This window comes from Hoplias malabaricus, chromosome 4, assembly GCF_029633855.1.
Source record: "Hoplias malabaricus isolate fHopMal1 chromosome 4, fHopMal1.hap1, whole genome shotgun sequence".
In the NCBI taxonomy this organism is placed as follows: domain Eukaryota; kingdom Metazoa; phylum Chordata; class Actinopteri; order Characiformes; family Erythrinidae; genus Hoplias; species Hoplias malabaricus.
In genome coordinates this window covers 41548225-41570579 of record NC_089803.1, presented here as the reverse complement: position 1 = coordinate 41570579, position 22355 = coordinate 41548225, and the positions used below count along the sequence as shown (strand labels likewise).

At 39.2% G+C, this 22355-nt stretch overlaps 1 protein-coding gene across 1 annotated transcript; it reads left to right on the top strand.

The window, feature by feature from the left end:
• The first annotated feature begins 2265 nt into the window (after positions 1–2265).
• tnpo3 (transportin 3) lies at positions 2266–21845 on the top strand. The gene is made up of 23 exons (XM_066666872.1): positions 2266–2752; positions 6169–6369; positions 7335–7408; positions 7654–7810; positions 10685–10828; positions 11364–11539; positions 11913–12051; positions 12326–12472; positions 13228–13335; positions 13450–13541; positions 13753–13892; positions 14116–14307; positions 14713–14804; positions 14931–15007; positions 16283–16343; positions 16476–16616; positions 16727–16843; positions 18380–18474; positions 18621–18777; positions 19094–19261; positions 19464–19576; positions 20840–20931; positions 21286–21845. The coding sequence occupies exons 1-22, from the start codon at positions 2633–2635 to the stop codon at positions 20898–20900; spliced, it is 2772 nt and encodes a 923-aa protein (XP_066522969.1). The 5' UTR covers positions 2266–2632; the 3' UTR covers positions 20901–20931; positions 21286–21845.
• Positions 21846–22355: the final 510 nt, after the last annotated feature.

The following is a 22355-nucleotide window of genomic DNA, read 5'->3' as shown; positions in this document are numbered from 1 at the left end:
AGTCAATGTAAAAAGGTTTTATTACAAGTAATTTTGGAGCGTATATTGGTCCATACATCAGGACGCTTTCACACAATGTAAAGGAGAGCTGCTGTGTTCAAATGATGTAGTAATTTTAAAACTGACAAAATGGAGATACATGCCTTGTTTTGGACAGAGACAGTTTCTTATTCTGCTTAATTTTGAAGCAATAAAATCTATGAAATACCTTGAGCTGGATAGGTTTTTACATATAATGTATTACACAGTGATAAGTTCAAAATACTCCACATTTTTCCTCAAAAAATACTTTTATCAGCTCTATGGAATTTTTTATTTTTATTTTTTTTTTGATGTGTAGTTATAACTAGTAACGTAATGACAAAGCTGAAGCAATAAAGTGTCTAAATGTCTACTTTTATAACGTTAAAAAAACTAACATTTTAAAATACTCAGGAAAGAATATATCTGAATATTTTACTTAAGTAAATGTAACTTACTTAAATTACTTTCCTACTACTTTTTCTATTAACCAGATTGGTCCTTCATTAATTTTCTCTTTTGTATATGTAGTTTGGCATTGGTTTGACATTTAAATTAAAGACATTTTTGTATTTCACTGGATACATTTTTACTGCTTATGTAAGTCCTTTGCAACACTTATTTTGTTTTCTCCATGCTGTTAAACCATTACACCACAACATAGGTGAAATTAAGTGTTCAGACCTTTTCTCATGTTGTACAATCTCAGAACATTCTGATGTGCACTTCTTTCTGTATTAAGGTATTATGTAGCTGTTGGTCAGGGCCTCCAATTTGCTGGTACTGTTATTGAGAGGGTTATTCTCATCACTGCAGTGAGAGTGGCATGCTTTATGGTTAGTGTGTGATACAATAGTTCAGACGCAGCATTGTTTTTGGGCAGTTTAAACACTACTTTCATGTACTGTCCATTTGGTAGACACTGCTATCTTGTTGGTCAGCACTGTAGATGTAAAGACAACAGTTAATCTGTGGCTGCACATTTTGCCTTAGTCATACTTTAGTTTGTGTGGTTTGGCTGCAAGTTTTCATTCCAAACAAGTAGGAGCACATGTAAAACTAATCAGTTGTTTGAAGTCCTTAAACAAGTGGAATCATGTACTTTTTGGTTTGAAATGGTTCTTTTTGGAATGAAATCCACCCCTGCCTTTTGAGAAAAGGATTGGGGACCCCTGCCCTTGTCCTTTATCAGTGGTGGGTTTCTTGTGACACACCCACCATTATCATATCAGTTTCACAGAAAAAGAGCAACCACACAAATTATGTTCTTGGATGGGTGTCCTGAATGTTGATGAATGGAATAAAGGCAGGGTTACAGATTAAGTAAGGCCTAATGCCTCAGTTACATGATTAATGTTTATTATTTATAGTCTTTTGTTGTCTGTAAATACCACAGTATTCAGTCAAACATTAATTTAAAACGTTTACTGAAGGTCTCGTTTAGGCATTGATGAATTTGTTATTTCTTTACACTGATGTACTGATAGGGCATGCTGGCCCTGTCCCTTTACTCGTACTAGCAGCCTTGAACCCCTTGTTTAATCGTTGATTACTTAGATGTGTGAGACTGACACAGCCCCTTTTAAGCTCCTACTGGAGTAGCTCAAAGTTCTCAAAAGACCACATTTTCCTATGAAGGCTGTTACAAATAGTTTTTTACTGTGAATCTGTGATGTTATACATATAACCCAATAAGACTGTGCAGTTAGGTGTTTTTTCCTTAATGGTGTTGAGTAGAAAGAGATTTGAGGGGCATGTATTGCGTCAAGGTAGCATTGCTATGAACTGTAATGATATTAACTTGTATGTGTATGGGGCGTAAACTGGGTGTGTCTTAATTCTGCTTAAAATTTTCAAATGCAATGGACGGTCCTTAGACCACGTCAAGAATTGGGACTGAGTCATTGATTTTATTTAAAGTGGAAAACGCCTTATACTCTTTAGTTTAATGCTGTTAATTTATACAGTAAACTTTACAGGGTGTGTTTACGGTTCGTTATATCTATTTTGTTTATGAAGGTGTGTCCTTCACAGAGTGCCTTAGGGCAGAGTGCAAGTATTGAGACAGGGCCTTAAAAACGTTACCTTGTAAAGAAACTGATGTTACTTTCCCTTTAGAGGAAATGTAAGTATCATGTACTGTGTGAGGATGGCACCACCTAGAGGAGGTTTTGAGGTGGAGCAGTGAAGAAAAGAGGAGTGTCCTCACTGCCCATTTCCTCATAATAGACCGCTAAAAATGACTGTATTTGCGGGATGTTCATAGCTTGTAAAATCCTTCCTGTGGGGAGCAGATGGAGAGTAAAGGGACTTGGATCTGATCACCTGCACTGTGTCTGTGTGTGTTAGTACAGTGTCAGACAGGTTAGAGAGAGAGTGAGATCAGTTCCTCGGTGTGTGGTTTCCACACGGACGGGTTAGCGGCGCTCTGAGAGAGAGAGGGAGGTGTGTGTTTGAGATGGCGGTCAGAGCTCAGATCCGGAGAGCCGAGTGAACGTCAGCCTGTGTGTGAGAGAGAAGTATTTGAGGACCCCGGAGCGGTGTAAACTGTGTCTGTGTGTCCGCGGAACTCGTGCAGGGTCTGTGAGGGTGTGCGTGAGTGTGTGAGGAGATGGACGGGGGTAAGCCGAACCTGGCGCTGGTCTACCAGGCCGTTCAGGCGCTCTACCACGACCCGGACCCCGCCGGTAAAGAGCGCGCCTCGGTGTGGCTAGGAGAGCTGCAGAGATCGGTGAGTCTTTGGGCCTCGGTCCCCTGAGGTTTACCTTTTTATTCTCATTCTCAATTCTAACTTAACCGGTGCAGTAGTTACAGCAAGGCGATTTAAACTTACAGGACGAGACTGGAGTTAGCTTCCTAGTCGAATTCCACCTTAAGTAGTGCATCACTAACATTCTGTTACTTTCAGAATGAAACTGCTGCACCTTTTAAGGTGGAACGGAGATATTAAATGGGAAGCAACTTCAGTGTAGTCCATACACCGTAACACATTTTCGCGTAACTTCATTTAATTTCACCACATACAATGAAAAAGCTAAAGCGCCGGAGTCTAAATGTTAACTGTTGCAACATTTAAGGTGGAACGGAAGACATGAATATGAAACCAACCCACTCTGGTCTTTAAGCATAAATATCTTGGCGGTTTAACAGTTTTAAGTTTAGATATATGTACCCAAAAGGAGAAAAGGGGACACGGTTTCAGAGAAGAAGCTGGAGTTTTGTCCGTTAACGATGAGCCGAACCCCATTGTGGCAACATAGCGTTACACAGAGGGAGTTACCGATACTTTTGCCTGTTTTAAGCTGTTTTCGGACACGTGGAGCTGATTCAGTTAGAGACTGGATAGTTCTTATGGATGTAAACACTACAGGGACTGTCGTGTTGTAGTTAAAGTAAATAGGGCTGTCTGTAGTGAGGGGTTTTCTCCTGTAAACGCCGCTAACGCTAGCTGAGGCTAAGAGCCTGGCTCCATGCTACTAGCCGTTAAAGCTAAATGCAGCGGTGAGGCTGTGAAACCAGGCTTGGTCTATGGAGAGTTTACTACTTTAAGACCACATGTTTAAAAAGTTTACAGCCCATTGGTTTAGAGAATAGGAAGGTAAAATGTCAGTGCAGAAGTGTTTCTCGCCGAAGGGGCCTTAAATACTTGAGAGTTTCTCAGAGAGAGGAGCTGAGCTCGGTCTGAGGAGCCGGGTTCCGCCTCCCCGTGCGCATCAGACACTACGTCTCTTTCTGAGTAGACCACGTTTCATTTGTGTATGTACCTACTAGCAGCATTGTTTCTACACAATCAGCGTGTTAGGTTCGTTTAGTTCATAAAGAAATTCAGCCCAGTGCATCCTTTGAGATGTAAATCCAATCATTCAGGATGTCCTGGTGTGAAAAGGTTCACTATTTATAAACTGCTTGACTATTCACAATGGTGATGATAGAAACCAGGGGACAACTTATGTAGAGCTAAACACTTTTATTTACAAATCAGACGTTTATTTACCCAAAACCACCAGTCAACCCACACGAGTCTCATGTTTTGGTGTGTAAATTGTAATAGAGTTTGTGTTTTTTTTTCAGTTTAGCTTTTGGTTCACTATATCCTGTGTGAATCTCTCAGACTTAGTTTAAAACAAAGGCCAACACCTTATTCAAGATCTAAAGCAATGTCTCAAGTATCTGGCATTTTTCAGAGTGTCTGTGGCTGTTTTTGTGAGAGAGTTAAGGCATGATGTAGACATTAAATACTCCAAATGTCTGTTTCCTGTCATCTTCAATGTGAAAAGCTCTTTAGATGGACTGTTACACACAACACTTTGTAATTAGGATTTAATTATGCAGAATAGTAATAAAACATGTGTGGAATAGCTCATGAAGTGAAGTAGGAAAACAGTCACTTGATAATAACATTATGCTTTGCAATGAATTTGAAGCTCATGTTTAACCTGAAATATCTAATGAGGAAAAAGGATAGAAATTTAGATGATATTGCAGAGACGCCAGCCATGCCTGTCCACTGGCATGTTGTGTAAAATCAAATTACTTTTTGTGCAATTTGCATTGCATAGTTATTTATCTCCTAGTGATACAACAGTTCTTTTGTTTTTGTTTTTTCTGAAATGCAAATGATCAGGTTCAAAACATTATTTCATGTTCACACATTATAGGCTGTTTTCAGTTGACTTACATTCTTAGTACTGTCTGTTAAATTCACTTTTTTGCCAAAATAGGTACACCTTCTTTATGAATAGTGAATTCAGCTATTTTAAGGTGCTCCCATTGTGCAAACAAGGATTGTATGTTCTCCACAGAGAAACATTAAACAAAATGTGACTCTGTAGCAGATGTACACAAGCCTAGGTTTACCATGCGCAATGTCATGTGTTGGGTAGACCAGGGATTTAAGCCCCACCGTACTGAGATGTTAGGTAATGGAACGGTGTTCTTTGTGGTGTGTTTAGCACCTTTTGAGATGAGTTAGAGTCCAGAATTTATTGTACATGTACCAGTGCCGGTACATGGTCACACTAATGCTTGTTTTGACTTAATGCAATCTCTGTTAATTTCAGAAGAAATGATGGAGGTGCTGGTGTCCACTAGCTATTGGCCCTACAATAAATGCTTTTTATTGACTGGTCAGGATCCTACCAGACTCTTATTGATGCCACCAAAAAAGCTGCTGCCTTATGGCACTTTTACACTGCATGGTACCAGCTTGTGCCTGGTATGAAGCAAACTTTGTAGGTACTAAACGTGACAGTTAAACATTGCAGAGCACTGACTGGCTAGAGGGACTTGTCAGTCACCACAAAATGCAGACCTCCAGCACAAACTGTCTGTCTGTAAAATCTCCAAGCAGTCACATTGTTGTTATTCGACTCACAACAACAGCTTGTTATATTATGTTGTGGTGATTTGAAGAGTTTCAGACATTGCTTGGATCAGTGGCAGACTAAACACTCCAGCAAGAGCCGGACAGGCAACAACAAAATAATTCTACTGATCTGTGAGAACTGGGGTGCAAAGCCCTGTTCAGCCCTAAAAAAAACTATACCGTCACACTAATGTGAGACTAGTAAATGACACCTAACCTTACCGCCATGGTTGTTATGGTTTTCAAATCCCACTGTTTCCATTAGAGATGGGTTTTGTGCTGTCACCAGCTGCATTTCACAGGTGGAGCTGTGGTAGTGTAAATGTGCCGTGTTGAGCCAATACCATGCAAGGGCAAAAGCACCTTTTAAAGGGCCACTCAGCTGGAATGTTGAGGTCTGACATGAGAAGGTACACCCAGGGAGTCAAAGCCACACTTCTTTTAATGACTGCAGTCCAATTTTTGTAATGGAAATTTGATTCAGTGGCATGTACTTTGGGGTCAGACATAGAAGTTGAATTAGTTGTATTTTATTTAGTTACATTTATTTATCTCAGTAGTGGTTTGAAGTAGCTTAATACACCCTGTCATATTATTCTTTTGATATACCTTGGCCATGTTTTTGGTTTAATTGTTACAGCCAGAAGGGAATTTTGAGTGGGTCAGAATATTGACTTCCAGAGTGAATTTACTGCTAGTCTTCTAAACATCTCAGAGTGGGTTATCAGATGTGGCTCATGTGAATCATCCATCAAATGCTTAGCTTTCTGTCACTCATGTAGATGCACGCGTGGGAGATATCAGACCAGCTCCTGCAGCTGAAACAGGATGTGGAATCCTGTTACTTTGCAGCCCAAACCATGAAAATGAAGATCCAAACGTCATTCTACGAGCTTCCTCAGGAGACGCACATCGCACTGCGCGACTCACTGCTCTCCCATATCCAGAACCTCAAAGACCTCTCGCCCATCATAGTCACACAGGTAACAACTTTTGTGATTCCTAGGCATTTATGAACAAAATATCACATTGCAATTTTGTTGCTACATGTTAATTGTAATATGTCTTATAATTCAGTTGTAAACTATTAGGGTGGCCCACAATTTTATTCAAATTAATTTTTTATTTAAAACATTTATTGTTTTTAATTGTGTTGGGTAACATGAATGCTGTCAATTCAAACAATTAAAGAAGCTCAAAAAGTGCCTTCTATTTGTTTTCCTATACAGTCTTGAGAATGCTCAGTGTTAATTTTGCATAGGCCAATGTGGTAAACAAAATATTCGGCAACTCAACTGCCTTGAGTCTATGAAATAAATAAATAAAAATACTTATTATAAAACTATGGATGTTTCCCCACCATTTGCTGTTCCCCAGTCTGTTTATGAAGTCTCTTCTATTTACAAACCCCAAGTGTCTGTAAAAGGTTTAAAAAGATTGATAGTTCTTGGTTTAGTATGCTAGGCTTTCTCTCTGCATCTGGAGTTTTTTAGACAAAGAATAAACCTTCTTTGAAAAGCATTAAATCGAGATGAGGATATTTCTCTGTTTCTGCTCCATAGGTGGGTATTATTGGGTTATTTTTGCTGTAGATGTAACTGTTTCCAATTTCAGGAGAACGCTAACTTCATGAAAGTAAATACAAACTGACAGTGCTACAAAACTAAACAAACTCAATTTACAAATGAATTTCTGTGGTAATTCAAAATGTGAATAAGAATTTACAGACAAGTTAAACTTCAGCCACATACAAACAGCAGTCGGTTTCCTTCAAACATTGCATACCAATGTAAACAAATGAGTGAACAGCATTTCCCTGCAGTCGTAGACATTCCCTTTAAGTAATTAAAACAGTTTTCAGTTGATTCAGCTGATAGTCACTCTCCTTTGGCAGCATAGAACTACGTCTTAGGGCCTTCTATTTAAGTCTTGTTCTCTATTTTCCTAGCTTGCTCTGGCAATTGCTGACCTTGCCCTTCAGATGGCCTCATGGAAGGGCTGTGTCCATACCCTCATAGAAAAGTAAGAATCTTCTTTTAATATTAATCTTTGGGACAGAGTGAAATATGCCAAAGCTGCATGGCATGTTATGTTCTTGTTTTCTCTGTTGCTGAATGTTGAATGTCACAACATTGCTGCACACCACTTCACACCTGTGTGTTGACTGATGTGAAGATGTCATTCAAATTCCTATTTGTCACTATTCAGTTACCTAATAGCCCAATCATTCCCTGGTTTCTTCTCCCCCTGCCCCCACCTCTTCACAGGTACAGTAACGATGTGACCTCGATGCCTTTCCTGATTGAAATCCTCACAGTCTTGCCGGAGGAAGTGCACAGCCGTTCTTTGAGAATTGGGGCAAACCGACGGACAGAGATCATAGAGGACCTGGCCTACTACTCTACCACTGTGATCACTCTGCTGGTGAGCAACTCTGTCAGTAGTCAGTCCAAAAAACTATTGTAATCAGGGTGGTGTGTGCAGTGTAGTACAAAGTTATTTAAAACTCAATTCCTATTGCTTGATAATTATCTGTAGTTGATTTGTTGATTGGGTTCGTGGTTTTTTATGCTGCTTCCTGGCTGTGGTGTGTAAGTTGCAGAGGGGTAATTTCCCAAGCTTCATTGCTGAAACTCAACATTTTTTGTAACTGTCTGTCCCAACGCTAAAATGTAGAAATAAAGGCAAAATATACTGTCAATTATTTGGGCCTCTATGACAGGGAAAAAAAGCAAAATTAAAGGGAAGAATTTACAATACATTTATGGAAATATAACTGTAATTATTATCTTACTATAGTTCTTAATCATCTTACAATGATATCACATTAAACTGCTAATTTCTCATTTGCATTCAAGTAGGTCGAGGTGTGTTTAGGATATACAAACTTTATAAAACAAACAGTAAACTCAGATCTATTATTCAAAGCTGGTGTTCTCTAGTGGTATGGGATGGTTGCATCAGCACTTTCTTTTCCTTTATGCTTGGATAATTGTTTCACGGATATTGAGGACTCATGAAGAGATGATGAGACACTAGGTTTGGTTCTTCAGATAAGATAGGAAACTTCTTTAATAGTCCCACAGTGGGGATGTTTAAAGTGTTACAGCAGCAAAAGGACAGCAAAGTACTAAACAAAAGAAAAACTTGGTTATTACAATAAACATAAATACTAGAATATGTAAAATCCAATTAAAAAAGTATAAGAAATGTAAAAAACTTTGCAGGATATTTACAACTCAGTGTACATGACTATTGTACATGGAATGTTGTTCATTGGTAGATTGAATATTTGCACATTATACTGTGTAAATATCACACAGTATTGTAAAAAATATTGTAAAATTGATTCCAAAACCTTTTTTTACATTCTGTATTCCTATTTTAAGTGTCAGTGTAGATAGATGTGAGTGGTTTACTGGGAGCAGTGCTGGTTGTAAAGTCTATCAGCAGCAGGAAGGAAGGACCTGTAATAACCTTCCTTCACACACTTGGGGTGCAGCAGCCGATCACTGAAGGAACAGTTTAGCGTTATCAGAGACTCATGCATGGGTTGTGAGTCATTCTCCAGCATGTATACCAACTTGGTTAGCAACCTCCTTTCTCCCGTCACCTGTACCGTGTCTAGGGAACTTCCCCAGACAGAGTGGGCTCTCTGAATGAGTTTTTCTAATCTCCTACTGTCTGTGGCAGAGATGCGGCTGCCCCAGCAGACTACTCCAAAAAAGATTTCTGATGCCACTACTCGGTCACTGCACTCCGCAGGACCTCAGCCTCCTGTTCTGTCCTTTTCTTTAAAGTGCAGTAGTGTTACCTGTCCAGTTTACAGTTCAGGTAAACACCCAGGTATTTATAAGAGGTCACCCTCTCAATATCTGTTCACTGGTGAAGGGGAGTGTGTACGCCTGCAGAAATCCAGCACGGGTTTCTTCGTCTTCCCTGCGTTGGGCTGGAGATGATTCTGCAGACACCAGTCCACAAAGTCCCGAATTAGTTCTCTGTACTTTCTGCCATCCTCATTTGTGATGAGGCCAACAATCGCCAAGTCGTTGAAGTCCTGTAGGTGGCAGTTTGGTGATTTATACATGTAGTCTACAGTGTACAGGGTGAAGAGAAACTGTGCCAAGACTGTTCCTTGCTTCGCCCCTGTGCTGCAGACTAATCTATCAGACAGACAGCCTTGTGTCCTCACATACTGTGGTCAACTGGTGAGGTAGTCCAGGACACAGTTAGATGATGGTTAGATCCTTGAATGCTCCAGTTTGTCACGCAGGCTGTATGGTGTTGAACGCACTGGAGAAATCAAAGAACATGATCCTCACAGTATTCCTAGGCTTTTCTAGGTAAGACAGATCTCCTTGTAGGAGGTAGACGGTGTCCTCCACCAGGATGACAGGCTGCTAGGTGCACTGAAGTGGATCGATAGATGAAATAACCACAGGTTAGAGATGGATAAGGACTAACCTCTCCAGGATCTTCATGAGATGTGATGTCAGTGCCACTGGCCTGTAGTTGCTGGGGTCCTTAGGGTGCTGCTTTTTTGGCACCGCTACTGCTTACGATGTTTTCCACAGCTGTGGTAATCTCTCCAGCTACAGGCTCATGTTGAACATGTGCTCAACAACCCCACACAGCTGATCTGTGCAGGATTTGAGGAGCCTGGCACTGATGCCGTCAGTGCCGTTGATGCAGTCAGAGTGGAGTGTGGGGGCTGTCTGTTGGAGTATGTGGATTGGGGGCGTGAGAGTCGTTAGCAGGAGAATCAGTGTGAGATGGCTGTGAGCTGATAGTTGTGGAGAGTATGAGAGACGGGCTAGAGTAGCCTGCTGGTAGTGCCAGACGGGGGGGGGGGGTTCCAGCAGGAATGTTTTGTGTAGAAGAGGGCGGGGGTGGTAAGTTATCAGACCTATTGAAAAACAGATTGAGTCAATTCACCCACTTCTAGATAAAGCCATAATCAATGTTAGACAGTATTTGTCATTATTTGTCTTCTGCTATTGCATATATATGAATATATAGAGTTCATAGTGTCTGTTAAAATTGTTTCATGCCCTTCCATGCCTACAAGCCCTTAAAACATAAACATTTGTTTTCTCATGTAGTTTGTTTACCTGGTGATAATTAAAATGGCACTTCTGTTTAAGGATCAGATTTGAGCACCCCTGCTTTTAATGGTCAACCTGGGCCTGCTTCTCAGCAGCAGCGGGTGACTTGACAATCTTGCATCATGAACTAAAAAAAGCAAAGAGCCACTTCTCTGTTTATTGACATTTATTTTAATCTTCCCCCACAAACCAGCTGTCGTGTGTGGAGAAGTCAGGGAGTGACGAGAAGATGCTGATTAAGGTGTTTCGCTGCCTGGGCAGCTGGTTTAACCTAGGTGTGCTGGACAGCAACTTCATGGCAAATAATCAACTGCTTATGGTGCTCTTCCAAGTGCTGGTGAGTTCGGTTCCACATTCAGTTTCACGTTTTTAGATAAAATCTGATGTGTTTTTTTTTTTTTTTTTATATCTTTTTTTTTTTTTTTTTTTTTTTAATTCTTTATTTTGAGAGACAATCACATCTTCACTTATAACCATCTTCAAGATCCATTTTGTCTCTTAATACAATATTTACATGTATAAAATGAACAAACATCTACAATGAGGACAGTCAACTATGTACATTTTGTTTTTTTTATATCTCACTTGCATTAAAGTCATATCTGTGGTGAATATACTAACTTCAGTTTTAATCCCTGACCTGTTACAGATAAATGGATGTAATTTTAAATTTATGGCATACCAGTATATAACAGGACTGTTATTAATGTAAAGCACTGCAGAACAATCTTGGAGAGCATTTTGCTAAGCCAATTCTGTATAATATTTTACATGAGGTGCTTGACATGGTAATTTACCTGCCTCTAATTAGCTTATCTCTCTTTAGTTTTTTGTTCAGCATTTTTCATTACTGCCCATTTTGTATCTGGCAGCAAAGGGATGAGACCCCAACCAACCTACACGAGGCTGCGTCTGACTGTGTGTGTTCAACACTTTATGCCATTGAGAATGTGGACACACACATGCCTTTGGCTGTGCAGCTATTCCAAGGAGTACTGACACTAGAAACAGCATACCACATGGCTGTGGCCCGGGAAGATCTTGACAAGTAAGATATATTCCTGGCCTATATAGGTGCTTGTATGTAGACATGACTATCGCAAATACAAAAGCGTTTCAGTCATTTACTTAAAATGAGAAGAATATTAGTAACATTGAAACAAACAGCAGTTATTTACTGAGATGATTGCATATGCACATGCTATAATATATATATTCCAACTGTTTGTTGTGTTTTTTTAAAATAAATAAATACATTCGGAAAATATAAAATGAATGGAAAAATCTGATATTTGATTCTAAAAACAAAAGAAAGGTCACCTTTAAATTCACAGGCACATGCACTGTCTCTCAAAAAAAATAATAAATTATTGAATAAGTATTTTATGTAACTTCCCTCTCTCTCTTGTACATGCAAACAGAGTATTGAACTACTGCCGGATCTTCACAGAGTTATGTGAAACGTTCCTGGAAACTACGGTGAGGAGTCCAGGGCATGGCATGGGAGATCTGCGCCCCTTGGAGCTTCTGCTCATTTGTGCAGGGCACCCACAGTATGAGGTATCCCCTTAGACACACATTTGCAAATAAACAGTACATGAAAAATTCTTGTTCTTTCCTTTGGCTCTTTTTTAAGTTTTGGTAGAAGCATTACTATTTCTTGTCAGACTTAGTACATTATATCTTCACAATACTGCAGTCTAGCTGCAAATACAGAACTCTAAATTGTAAAAACATTATAACACAAACCCCATATGGGGGGGAAAAAATCTCCTCAAATCTCTCTCTCTCTCTCTCTCTCTCTCTCTCTCTCTCTCTCTCATTCACTAATAAGGTTGTGGAGATCTCTTTTAACTTCTGGTACCGTCTTGGGGAGCACCTGTATAAAACAAATGACCCAGCACTGCATGGTGTCTTCAGGCCCTACATCCAGAGATTGTTGCACAGCTTGGCTCGCCACTGCCAGTTGGACCCAGACCATGTGAGGAAAAGTTTTTATTTTGTATCTGTGACTCAATGTGAATGTCCATTTTTGTGTATACTGCCCTTTGTGGGTTGATCTGTCAGCATAAGCTTCAGAGCGTGTTGTCTATCCATAATGAATTCTGATATATGGTGAGGCTATATGATGGGCTGGAAATATATAATTTAAGATTAAATTTAGATTATCAGTGGTTGGTTTTTAAAATGGAGATAAGGTCCGGTCAGGAAATGTTACAAAGCAGATTTACAGTTGTATGATTAAGGGAACACTGTAGTATTTTTTATCTAAAATGAATGTGTTACTTTTTAGTGTTGGGCCTCGATTCTGGTAAAAAGTGTGAGTGTGTTTAACATTGGAGTGCCCTGAGTGTGGGAGAGAGTAAGAGAGAATGACTGACTGACTTCATTTCAGGACAGTACTGTAAACATGAATTGCACTTAGCAACAAATAGGGTTAGTTCAGGAGACAACATGCATGTCCATTTACTCATAATCCAGGAAACCAACTTTATTGGTTGCATCTCACACAAAAAAAATCTCCCATTTTCTGTAATTAATTCTGTCTTAATCTTGCATGCAAAATTAATGGCATGTTGTTTGGCATGTTGATATTGTGATATTTTGTATAATTTTATAATAATTGTTGTCTATTATTATTATTATTATTTTTTTTTTTTTACATTTTTTTTTTAATATTCTTTAATATTGAAAATCAAATGACTTAAATTGTGTGTTTATGCATTCTTAATGCAGGAAGGAATACCAGAAGACACAGATGACTTTGGAGAATTCAGGATGAGGGTGTCTGATCTTGTTAAAGATGTTATTTTCCTTGTAGGCTCCATGGAGTGTTTCTCACAGGTAGGGGCTTTTATTATAAAATAAAGCTGTACCCATCCTGTTGCAAATGCCTAAAACACTCAACTCTCTGAGAGTTAAGTATTTTCTGACAATGTTTTTGTATGTTTTCTCTAGCTGTACTCCACTCTGAAAGAGGGAAACCCACCCTGGGAAGTGACAGAGGCTGTGCTCTTCATCATGGCTGCAATTGCCAAGAGTGTAGATCCGTAAGAAATCTTTTTTAAACTGAATTTGATATTACATCAATCAAGTATTTAGTCTTCAGTTAATTATAATTCTCAATAGAGAATAATTGTTTGCATGTTTTACAATGCATACTGTTTTATTTGCTTAATTAAATATTTTGGAGATAGAGGAATAATAATCATTAATATTAATTTTTTAATCTATGAACCTTTTCTTGCTGTGTTTGTGTAGTGAGAATAACCCGACTCTGACAGAGGTGCTGGAGCAGGTGGTTCTGCTGCCTCAGAATGTGCACATGGCCGTGCGCTACACCAGCATTGAACTAGTAGGAGAGATGAGTGAGGTGGTTGACCGTAATCCTCGCTTCTTGGGTGAGCACTGCCACAATAAAATCAGTCTATAATCTAAATGTAAGCAATTCTGGTTGATTAACTTCAGCTAGTTTGAACTAGGTTGTTAAAGATGGCTTGTGTTAATACATACTTAATATAAAATATAGAACATTTGGACATGCATTTACTAATAAGCACTACTTTGCAGTTTGCCTTCTCATGTCGGTGTGTGTGTTTTATTTTTTTTGTTCTTCCTTTTCAGATCCTGTGCTGAACTATTTGATGAAAGGGCTGCGGGAGAAGCCGCTGGCCTCTGTAGCAGCCAAAGCCATCCATAATATTTGCTCAGTGTGCAGGGACCACATGGCACAACACTTCCAGGGCCTGCTGGACATTGCTCGTGCGCTCGACTCCTTCGCTCTGTCTACGGATGCTGCCATTGGCCTGCTCAAAGGTACAAAGCTTAGTATTGCTACAATTCAGTTTTTAGTTTACTATAGCATTTATACACAGCAGCTGTCCCTCACATTGTGTAGAAATTTTATGATGAATTTTTCGATACACATGCTCCTAAATTACTCGGTATAATATCTTTTTACTTTCACTTCCATTGAAAGTTAAGTTTTTGTTGTTTTTTTTCTCCTCCTATACACGTTTTGGAGATACATGTTTTTAATTAAACAGTGTAGCCTTTAAACTTTAAGTTTAATACGTGTTTAGGCTGCTCTTGCACACTATGATTGCAGGAAGCATGTACACAGAACAGGTGAGAAGTTAATACAAAGGCTTGATTTTGAATTGTTTGCACAGGCAGTGTTATGTTCATAGAGAATAATGTAGTGTGTTTGTCTTCTCCCAGGCACAGCGTTAGTTCTGGCTCGGCTTCCTCTGGAGAAGATAGCAGAGTGTCTGAGCGATCTGTGTGCAGTGCAAGTCATGGCCCTGAAGAAGGTATGTTGGTGTTTAAAGTGTATGCTGAGTGAGTAGGTGTTACTGTAAGGCATGTTCTGAGAGGCTGTGATTAATGCATTAGTATGTTTTTAGTTTTATTAAATGTTTGTTTATATCTGTGTTTAGCTTCTGGGTCAGGACTCCAGTAATGGGAAATCAGCCGACCCCACCATTTGGCTGGACAGACTAGCAGTCATCTTCAGGTCAGGCTCAACCACCACTAACTAATAGAGTTTTATCCTCTGGTTTGCATTCACTTATTTACTTAGTGTTTTTTTTTTTATAACACTATATACAGATAATAATAGTGACAACAAAGCTGCTCTTCTTTTGACTTCCTCACCTGGGTATATATGACAGTGCTCTTTGCCACATTGCAGAAGATAAAGAACAGATATGTTTGATATGTGCTTAGCTGAGATACATTAATATCCCTTATGAAATATTTGCTATTTACACTAACTGCTCTAAACTGACCAAGATTAAAATACATTACAGTGTAGGGCAGTTAGTATTTGGTACTTGTATTTGAAGTAGAGGCTCTGATAATGCAGATATTTCTGTGATACATTATCAGTACAGAATTTTGACCAAGTGGTTATTTTATTAAACAAAGCATATTTAGAACCCATTTAATTGTACTTATATTAACAAAGTCCACTTTATCCAAAGATTTTGATGGTGGATGTTAAAGTGGACATATTATTAATAATTATAATAATAGATAATTTATTGATCCCGAAGGAAATTAAAATTTCAGTAGCATGTAACAGCAATGAAAGGACATGCAGTAGAATTCACACAGTAAAAAATATAATAGAAAATAAATGGAACCATGAATGAGTGGCCAGATGTTTGCACAGTTGAACTAAACAATGGATGAATGTGTTTTAGATATATACAGCCCCAGATACAGTTATGGATGTTTAGGTTTAAGCATTAAATAGTAATTAAATTTTAATAATAAAGATAAAAGAATAAGGTGGCAGTGGTACACAAGGAATAAAAAGTGGCGAGTAGTTATTGTACTTAGAAGGGGACTATATTATACACATTTTTCACAAGTTTACACAGTTGTCTGTGACATGATTTGTCAAAATATCCAACAACTTAGCACTATTCTCACCTTGATTAAGTAGGCATGTTCCTTTAATATATAATGAGCTACAACTCAGTTCAATGTGAGAGCCCAGGAGCAGGAGCCCTGGTTTTTAGTCAGATCCCCAAATTATTGTGCACATGCACTAAAAAAGTAGCCTTTTGTTTTTCAAAATTATTTATATTTTATATATATATATATATATATATATATATATATATATATATATGGCTAAATTGAATTGGCAGTGTATTGTCTGCATGTTGTTAGATGTGTTGTAAGTTGGAGTTTTGTGATACTGTATGAGGTTATATCACCTACCATTTTATCTGAAATCAGTTAATGTGATGTTTGTCTAATATTCTTGTGCACTTTATAGACACACAAATCCCATTGTGGAAAATGGACAAACGCATCCCTGTCAGAAAGTAATTCAAGAGGTAATTATCCCCTGCCACCACTGTTGTCTGTGTGATTTATTTATTCCCCCCCTCCCCCTTTGTATATTAGATATGTAACACAAAATTTTACTATTGCATGCATGGTGATGGGTTTTTTTGGCCTGGTTTTAGATCTGGCCTGTGTTGTCAGAGACGCTCAACACGCACCAGGCTGATAATCGAATTGTGGAGCGCTGCTGTCGCTGTTTGAGATTTGCTGTGCGCTGCGTGGGCAAGGGCTCGGCCTCCCTCCTGCAGCCACTCGTCACGCAGGTAGTGTGTGTGTTGGCTTTATTTTTATTTTTTAATTTATTTTTTTTGCTGGATCAGAATATGTGCATGTGTTTGCTAAGTATGTTTGACATTATTTTATGCTGTTACAGATGGTGAATGTATATCAGGTCTACCCCCATTCCTGCTTCCTGTACCTAGGCAGTATTTTGGTGGATGAATATGGTATGGAGGAGGGCTGCAGACAAGGCCTGCTGGATATGTTACAGGTACTGTTTGCTAGTGGTGTATGGATTGCCCTCAGTGGTTTGGGGTGCATGTGAACAATGGATCACTCGCCAAAATGTTACTTTAACTGTGTAGTATACAGTTTAAGTGCCGCAGTTACTTTTTACCAATTAATTCCCTGAATATCAATGAACAGTTGCAGGGAAAACAAATTAAAAGCAACGTTTATGTGGGGAAATGCGGTTTTCTGTGGTTTGTTTACGTTCAGTTCTCAGACACTTTTAAGGTAGAACGGTATGTTTGAGGAGGAAAAAGGACTGTTTGTATGTGGCTTAAGTTGAAATTGTACGTTTTTATCCACTATTTGAATTACCACAGAGACTCATTTGTAATTCGAGTTGTTTAGTTTTGTAGCACTGTAGGTCTGTGTTTATTTTCATGCAGGTAGCCGTCTCCTGAATTTGGCCTCAGTTCCACATTAAGTAACATGAAACAGCAAAAAATAAGTCACTTTTACTCAACTCTGAAGCATGGAAAAAGCTATATCCTCATCCTTTCACTGCTTTTCAGCATTTGGAGGTGTCTCAGTTGTCTAAACACCCCCAGATGTTGTTTCTCTCTTATGAGAAGAGAGAGAAAGCCAAGCAAATGAGACCAAGCCCCTTTGGGGGTTTTTAAACCGTTTTCTGACACTTACACTTCGTGAGCACATCAGACCTGTTGTCCGTACGCAAACAAATTGGAGAGTTAGCAAATGGTTAGGAAACATTTGACATTATTAAAATCATGAACATTGTCTTAAACAGAGCATACGGTTAGCTCAGTTTTTCACTAGATGTGTGTGAAGGGTGTGATGGTGACTGAGGTTCCCCCAGTTCTCAGTATGGGGTTAAGCCCATTGTGAACTCACCTTTGATTCTCACTACAATACTTTCAACCTGAAAACTAAATTAGCTGTTTTACATTGGTCCCTTTTTTTTTCTTTCTTTTTTTTGTTGTTGCAAAAAGCGATCCTTGACTCAAAACCTGTGATCTAGTCAGAAACAGGAGTTTTGTGATCCATTACACCATGTGCATATTAAGTATTGTGTAAACTTTGGAAGGCATTGAAATAAACATAAACGTAATTTACTGTGATTTATTGCATGTTGGCTTAATAGTTTTCATATCTTGCGCCAAGGAGCCAGGTACCTATCAGTACCTGGTTTGACAAATTTCTTCCTACTTAAAGAGAACATGTTGAAAACTGAAATATTTTATTTTTCAATTTTTTTATCATCTTTTTCAAGATAATAATTTGTATAAAAATTGTTTCAGTACTTATCTTTCAGTTCTCAGTCTGTAAATGAAAACATCCAGATTTAATTGAATTGTTTCAGTAAAGCCACAATCATTATTAAAAATATATAAAAAATAATAAACATCGAGAGATTTGAACATGGTCATGTAAAAATGAATTTTGATTGTACATAAATCAACGCATGTTTAAAATGGACTTGTATGTATCGGCATTGGTACTGATGCTGATGGTTGAGTCATTGGTGACCTTTAATGTAAAATAAATTTGACTTCCCCAGGCGCTATGCATGCCCACCTTCCAGTTGCTGGAGCAGCCAAATGGACTGCGTAATCATCCGGACACCGTGGATGACCTGTTCAGACTTGCTACTAGGTACCAGGAGAGTTTTGTGTCTGCGTGTCTGATTGTTGGCCTAAATGGCCACAATTAATCAGCCGCTGTTAACCAGAAGCATCAAAAATGGTAACACTGAAACCACTTATATAAATATGTTTAACGAAAGCTCTGGTCTGTCTTAGGTTTGTCCAGCGCAGTCCTGTCACTTTGTTAAGCAGTAGCATCATCATTCACATTATCCAATGTGCCATCGCTGCAACAACTCTGGACCACCGAGACGCCAACTGCAGCGTCATGAAATTTGTCAGAGACCTCATTCATACGGGTGTTTCCAACGATGTAAGTCACTAGTCTGCAGTAAAGCTGAACAGCTTGGGCTGCTGTTCAGTTCTAGAGCAGAGGAAAAATAATTGAACCTGTATAAAAAGAATTAAAGTGGTGTGCTGGGACTGGAATAGGCTTACCTCAATATTTACAAAGATGCATGTTTGTTGTAACGGTACATACTACATGCATTCTAAACACAACGTTAAGTGTTGTTTGAAAGAGTAGTTTTGAGCTGAGCTGTATAGTTTTTATTTTATATATATGTAGTCCTTGTATAATCTTCTCATTTGTTTTTAAACCCTTTTATCATGCTCTCTCTCTCTCTCAGCATGAGGATGACTTTGAAGTGCGTAAACGCCTGATTGGTCAAGCCATGGAGCAGCATGGTCAGCAGCTGGTAACTCAGCTGATCCACACATGTTGCTTCTGTCTGCCTTCGTACACACTGCCTGATGTAGCTGAAGTTCTGTGGGAGATCATGGTGTTTGACCGACCGGTATGTTGTGTGAAATATTCCATCTACAAATAGATGCAGGAATATTTTTATGGACCACTAGAGGGCACTAAAATGTACTGTATTTCCCCCACTGTCCTTGTTCATACAACTGCAGAAATTTAGTGGTAGACGGTATACACCTCTCATGGCTGAGTCAAGCTATATATTTATGGCCTCTGAATGTATCTCTTTTCCCATATAGACATTTTGTCGCTGGCTAGAGAGTGCACTGAAAGGACTTCCTAAGGAGATGTCAGGAGGAGCTGTTACTGTCACTCATAAACAGCTTACAGACTTCCACAAACAGGTCACGAGGTGAGTGTCTTCACCGGAGATCTGCCACCCAAACCATGCCCAGTCCATTAACCCATTTATTATTTTTTTTAATTAAATTTTTTATGCTCTCCCCGAAGCAGTCTCTCGTTCTCTCTCTCTCTCTCTCTCTCTCTCTCTCTCCCTCCGCCCTTTGTCTACACCCACTCTCACAGTACCCTCCACTTACTCACTCTGTCTTATGACATGCAACAGCTCTGGAGTTAGAGAAGTGGGCCAAATTACGTAGAAATAAAGGGAAACACTAAAACCACCTCTGCAATATTTTATCTGCGTTGGTGTCGGTACATGTGTTTGGCTTTGGGTGTGGGCTTGAAACTGATTAGGTTCGAACTTGCAGATATGGGCCAGGTTCTGGCAATAGTATTGACATCCCTTAAAATTAGTTAGGAGTTAACATGGATATTTATTCTTAAATTGGAATAAAAAAAAAACCCTTTAAGAAAATGTCTGTAAATGTGATGTGTGTAGTTATATCAGAATATTATTACCACTCACTGCACTCACTGTCTATTCTCTTAGCTCCACTGACCATACAGGAGCGCTTTGATTACAATCTGTAATTGTAGAAATAAATACTGTTGCTGTGCATACTTTGTTTACCCCGTATCATCCTTATTTTGCAACTTCAAAATGGTATAATATGGCATAAAATGCTGTATAAATCAAATTGCACAAACCCCCCATAAATCCACTTGTAATCCCAGGCTGTAATGCAATAAAACAGGAAAAACACCAAGAGAGTGAATACTTTTTTTCTTCTTCTCCCCACATGAAGTTCATGTACTACATTTTATACTAGGTGTGTCACTCATTTTGGCCCTGGGTTCACGAGTCTCTTATACATTGGTCTTGGAGCCAACTACATGTTGCAAGAGTAGAGAAATACCAAAGGTTACTTGTTCAGCTGAGCTCTCCTAGGGCAGGCTTTAACAAGCAGAGCAGCACGGAACTCCCTGAGGCAGCTCAGCAAGTCTCAGCTTGGCCAAACGATCAGGATAAGGCCCAAACATACAGCAAAAAAGTGATCACACCGGATGTTGTATGTACATTGATAAAGCATTGTGACTCACCCTTACATTACCAGAATGCCAGCAGTTCTATCACAATGGCCATTGAGCTTTAATTCGCCCACTTTTTGAAGTTTTGAGTGTTTGTCGTCTTCCTTTTTTATTTTTTTAAATCAGCCATGTAACTTTTACAAATGATTCCATGTTGTCTCCTCTCCTTTGGGTCTCCGTACAGTGCAGAGGAGTGTAAGCAGGTTTGCTGGGCAGTCAGAGAGTTCACCAGGCTTTATCGATAGCTGCGTTCACCCACTTGTGCTGCAACACCAGGTAAGACAGAAAAGCTGCAAAATCTTGTTTGACAGTGCTTGTGTGATAGAGTAATAAATCAAGAATCCAGTTCAAGTTTTACCAGTATCATGTGGCTCACCTTTTTTTTTTTTTTTTTTAAACTCGCCTTAATTTGAACAGTTCCCTCATTAATTGTGGACATGACCTACTCTCAATACTGTTCACATTTGTAATGCCATGAACTGAATCTAGGCCTTTTGTTTCAACATGTGTGTTGTTGCTTGCTAATAATATGAACACACAATTTGCATGCAGTCAAGGAGAATCAGATTTTAGCACTAATTATTCATGTAATGAAAAAGTGGTTGACACGGTATTCTTATCCCTCTGCAGGTCAAATCTTTTGTTTGCGAACATTGAGGTGAGAGCAAAGGGGGTCAAATTGACTACTTTCAAGAACCTAAAGGGAACTTCTATAATGAAGGACGGGTGGGAAAAGCCACCAAGATCCATCTTGGGATTTGGAGTGAGAGGGTCGCAGGAAACGCCTTGAGGAAAGAAAAAAGCCCATTCCTTCCCTTTGCCCCCTTACAGAGCACACCACCGCCATGGAGAGGTGCTCGGAGGGTAGCCACCGGTGCTGGGAGAAGAGCGTGGGGGTGGGGGGGTGGGTATACAACAGTCTTCAGAAAGACCATAAACCAACAAAAAAAAAAAAAAAACCCTAAAAATAAAACAAGGATGTGCCTGGTTGCAAATCATGAACTGTAGAGAGAAAAAAAGAGACTTGTATGTTTTTAAACAGAAATGGAGAGATTTATTTTCATGGATGTGTCTTTAGGAATCAGAACATGTTGCTGTCGTGCCATCAGAAAGGAAAAGGAAAACTGAGGATTCTCACCCACAGTGAAAGCCTGAAGAAAAGGAGGATGTATCGACGGAAAAGGGGAATGTTTGAAGATTTAGCGTCACCTTCGATCTTTTTAACGTTGGCTGGAGTTTTACCTTTATAAATTGCCAGATGAAGGTAAAAAAAATTAAAAAAAAAGAGATGGACTGGCAGTTGGATTTATATATATATTTTTTTGTTCTTCCACATTTTTGGCATTGCCTGCCTTAGAGAGGCAGATACCATCTGGAAGCGTGTAGCCATCTCGACAACAATAAAAGCAGAACTGCAGTGAGGAGCAAACCCTGAGCAGCTGTCTGAGCATCATTTTGGTTGTCTTGTTAAGTCAGAGCAGAACCCTGTCATATACCCCCCCCACCACCACCCTCTGAACCTGTTAGACCAGCTTTCATTTCAGCAGAGCAGCTCTGGTCACCACCACACGTGTGCACCGCAGGGCTATACACTAATATATGGTAGACCTCTTGTATTGGGTGGTGCTTTATTTGCAGTTTACAGATTTAGTTACTGAATCTTGTGCACTGTTGCCTAGTAATGCATTCTGCAAATCGGA

Bases quoted from the DNA above. Each gene is read 5' to 3' on its own strand.
- tnpo3 (XM_066666872.1), top strand. From the start codon at position 2,633: ATGGACGGGGGTAAGCCGAACCTGGCGCTGGTCTACCAGGCCGTTCAG. The intron at 11,540-11,912 runs GTAAGATATATT...ACATGCAAACAG, and splicing joins GCCCGGGAAGATCTTGACAA to AGTATTGAACTACTGCCGGA. The intron at 16,844-18,379 runs GTACTGTTTGCT...TGACTTCCCCAG, and splicing joins GCCTGCTGGATATGTTACAG to GCGCTATGCATGCCCACCTT.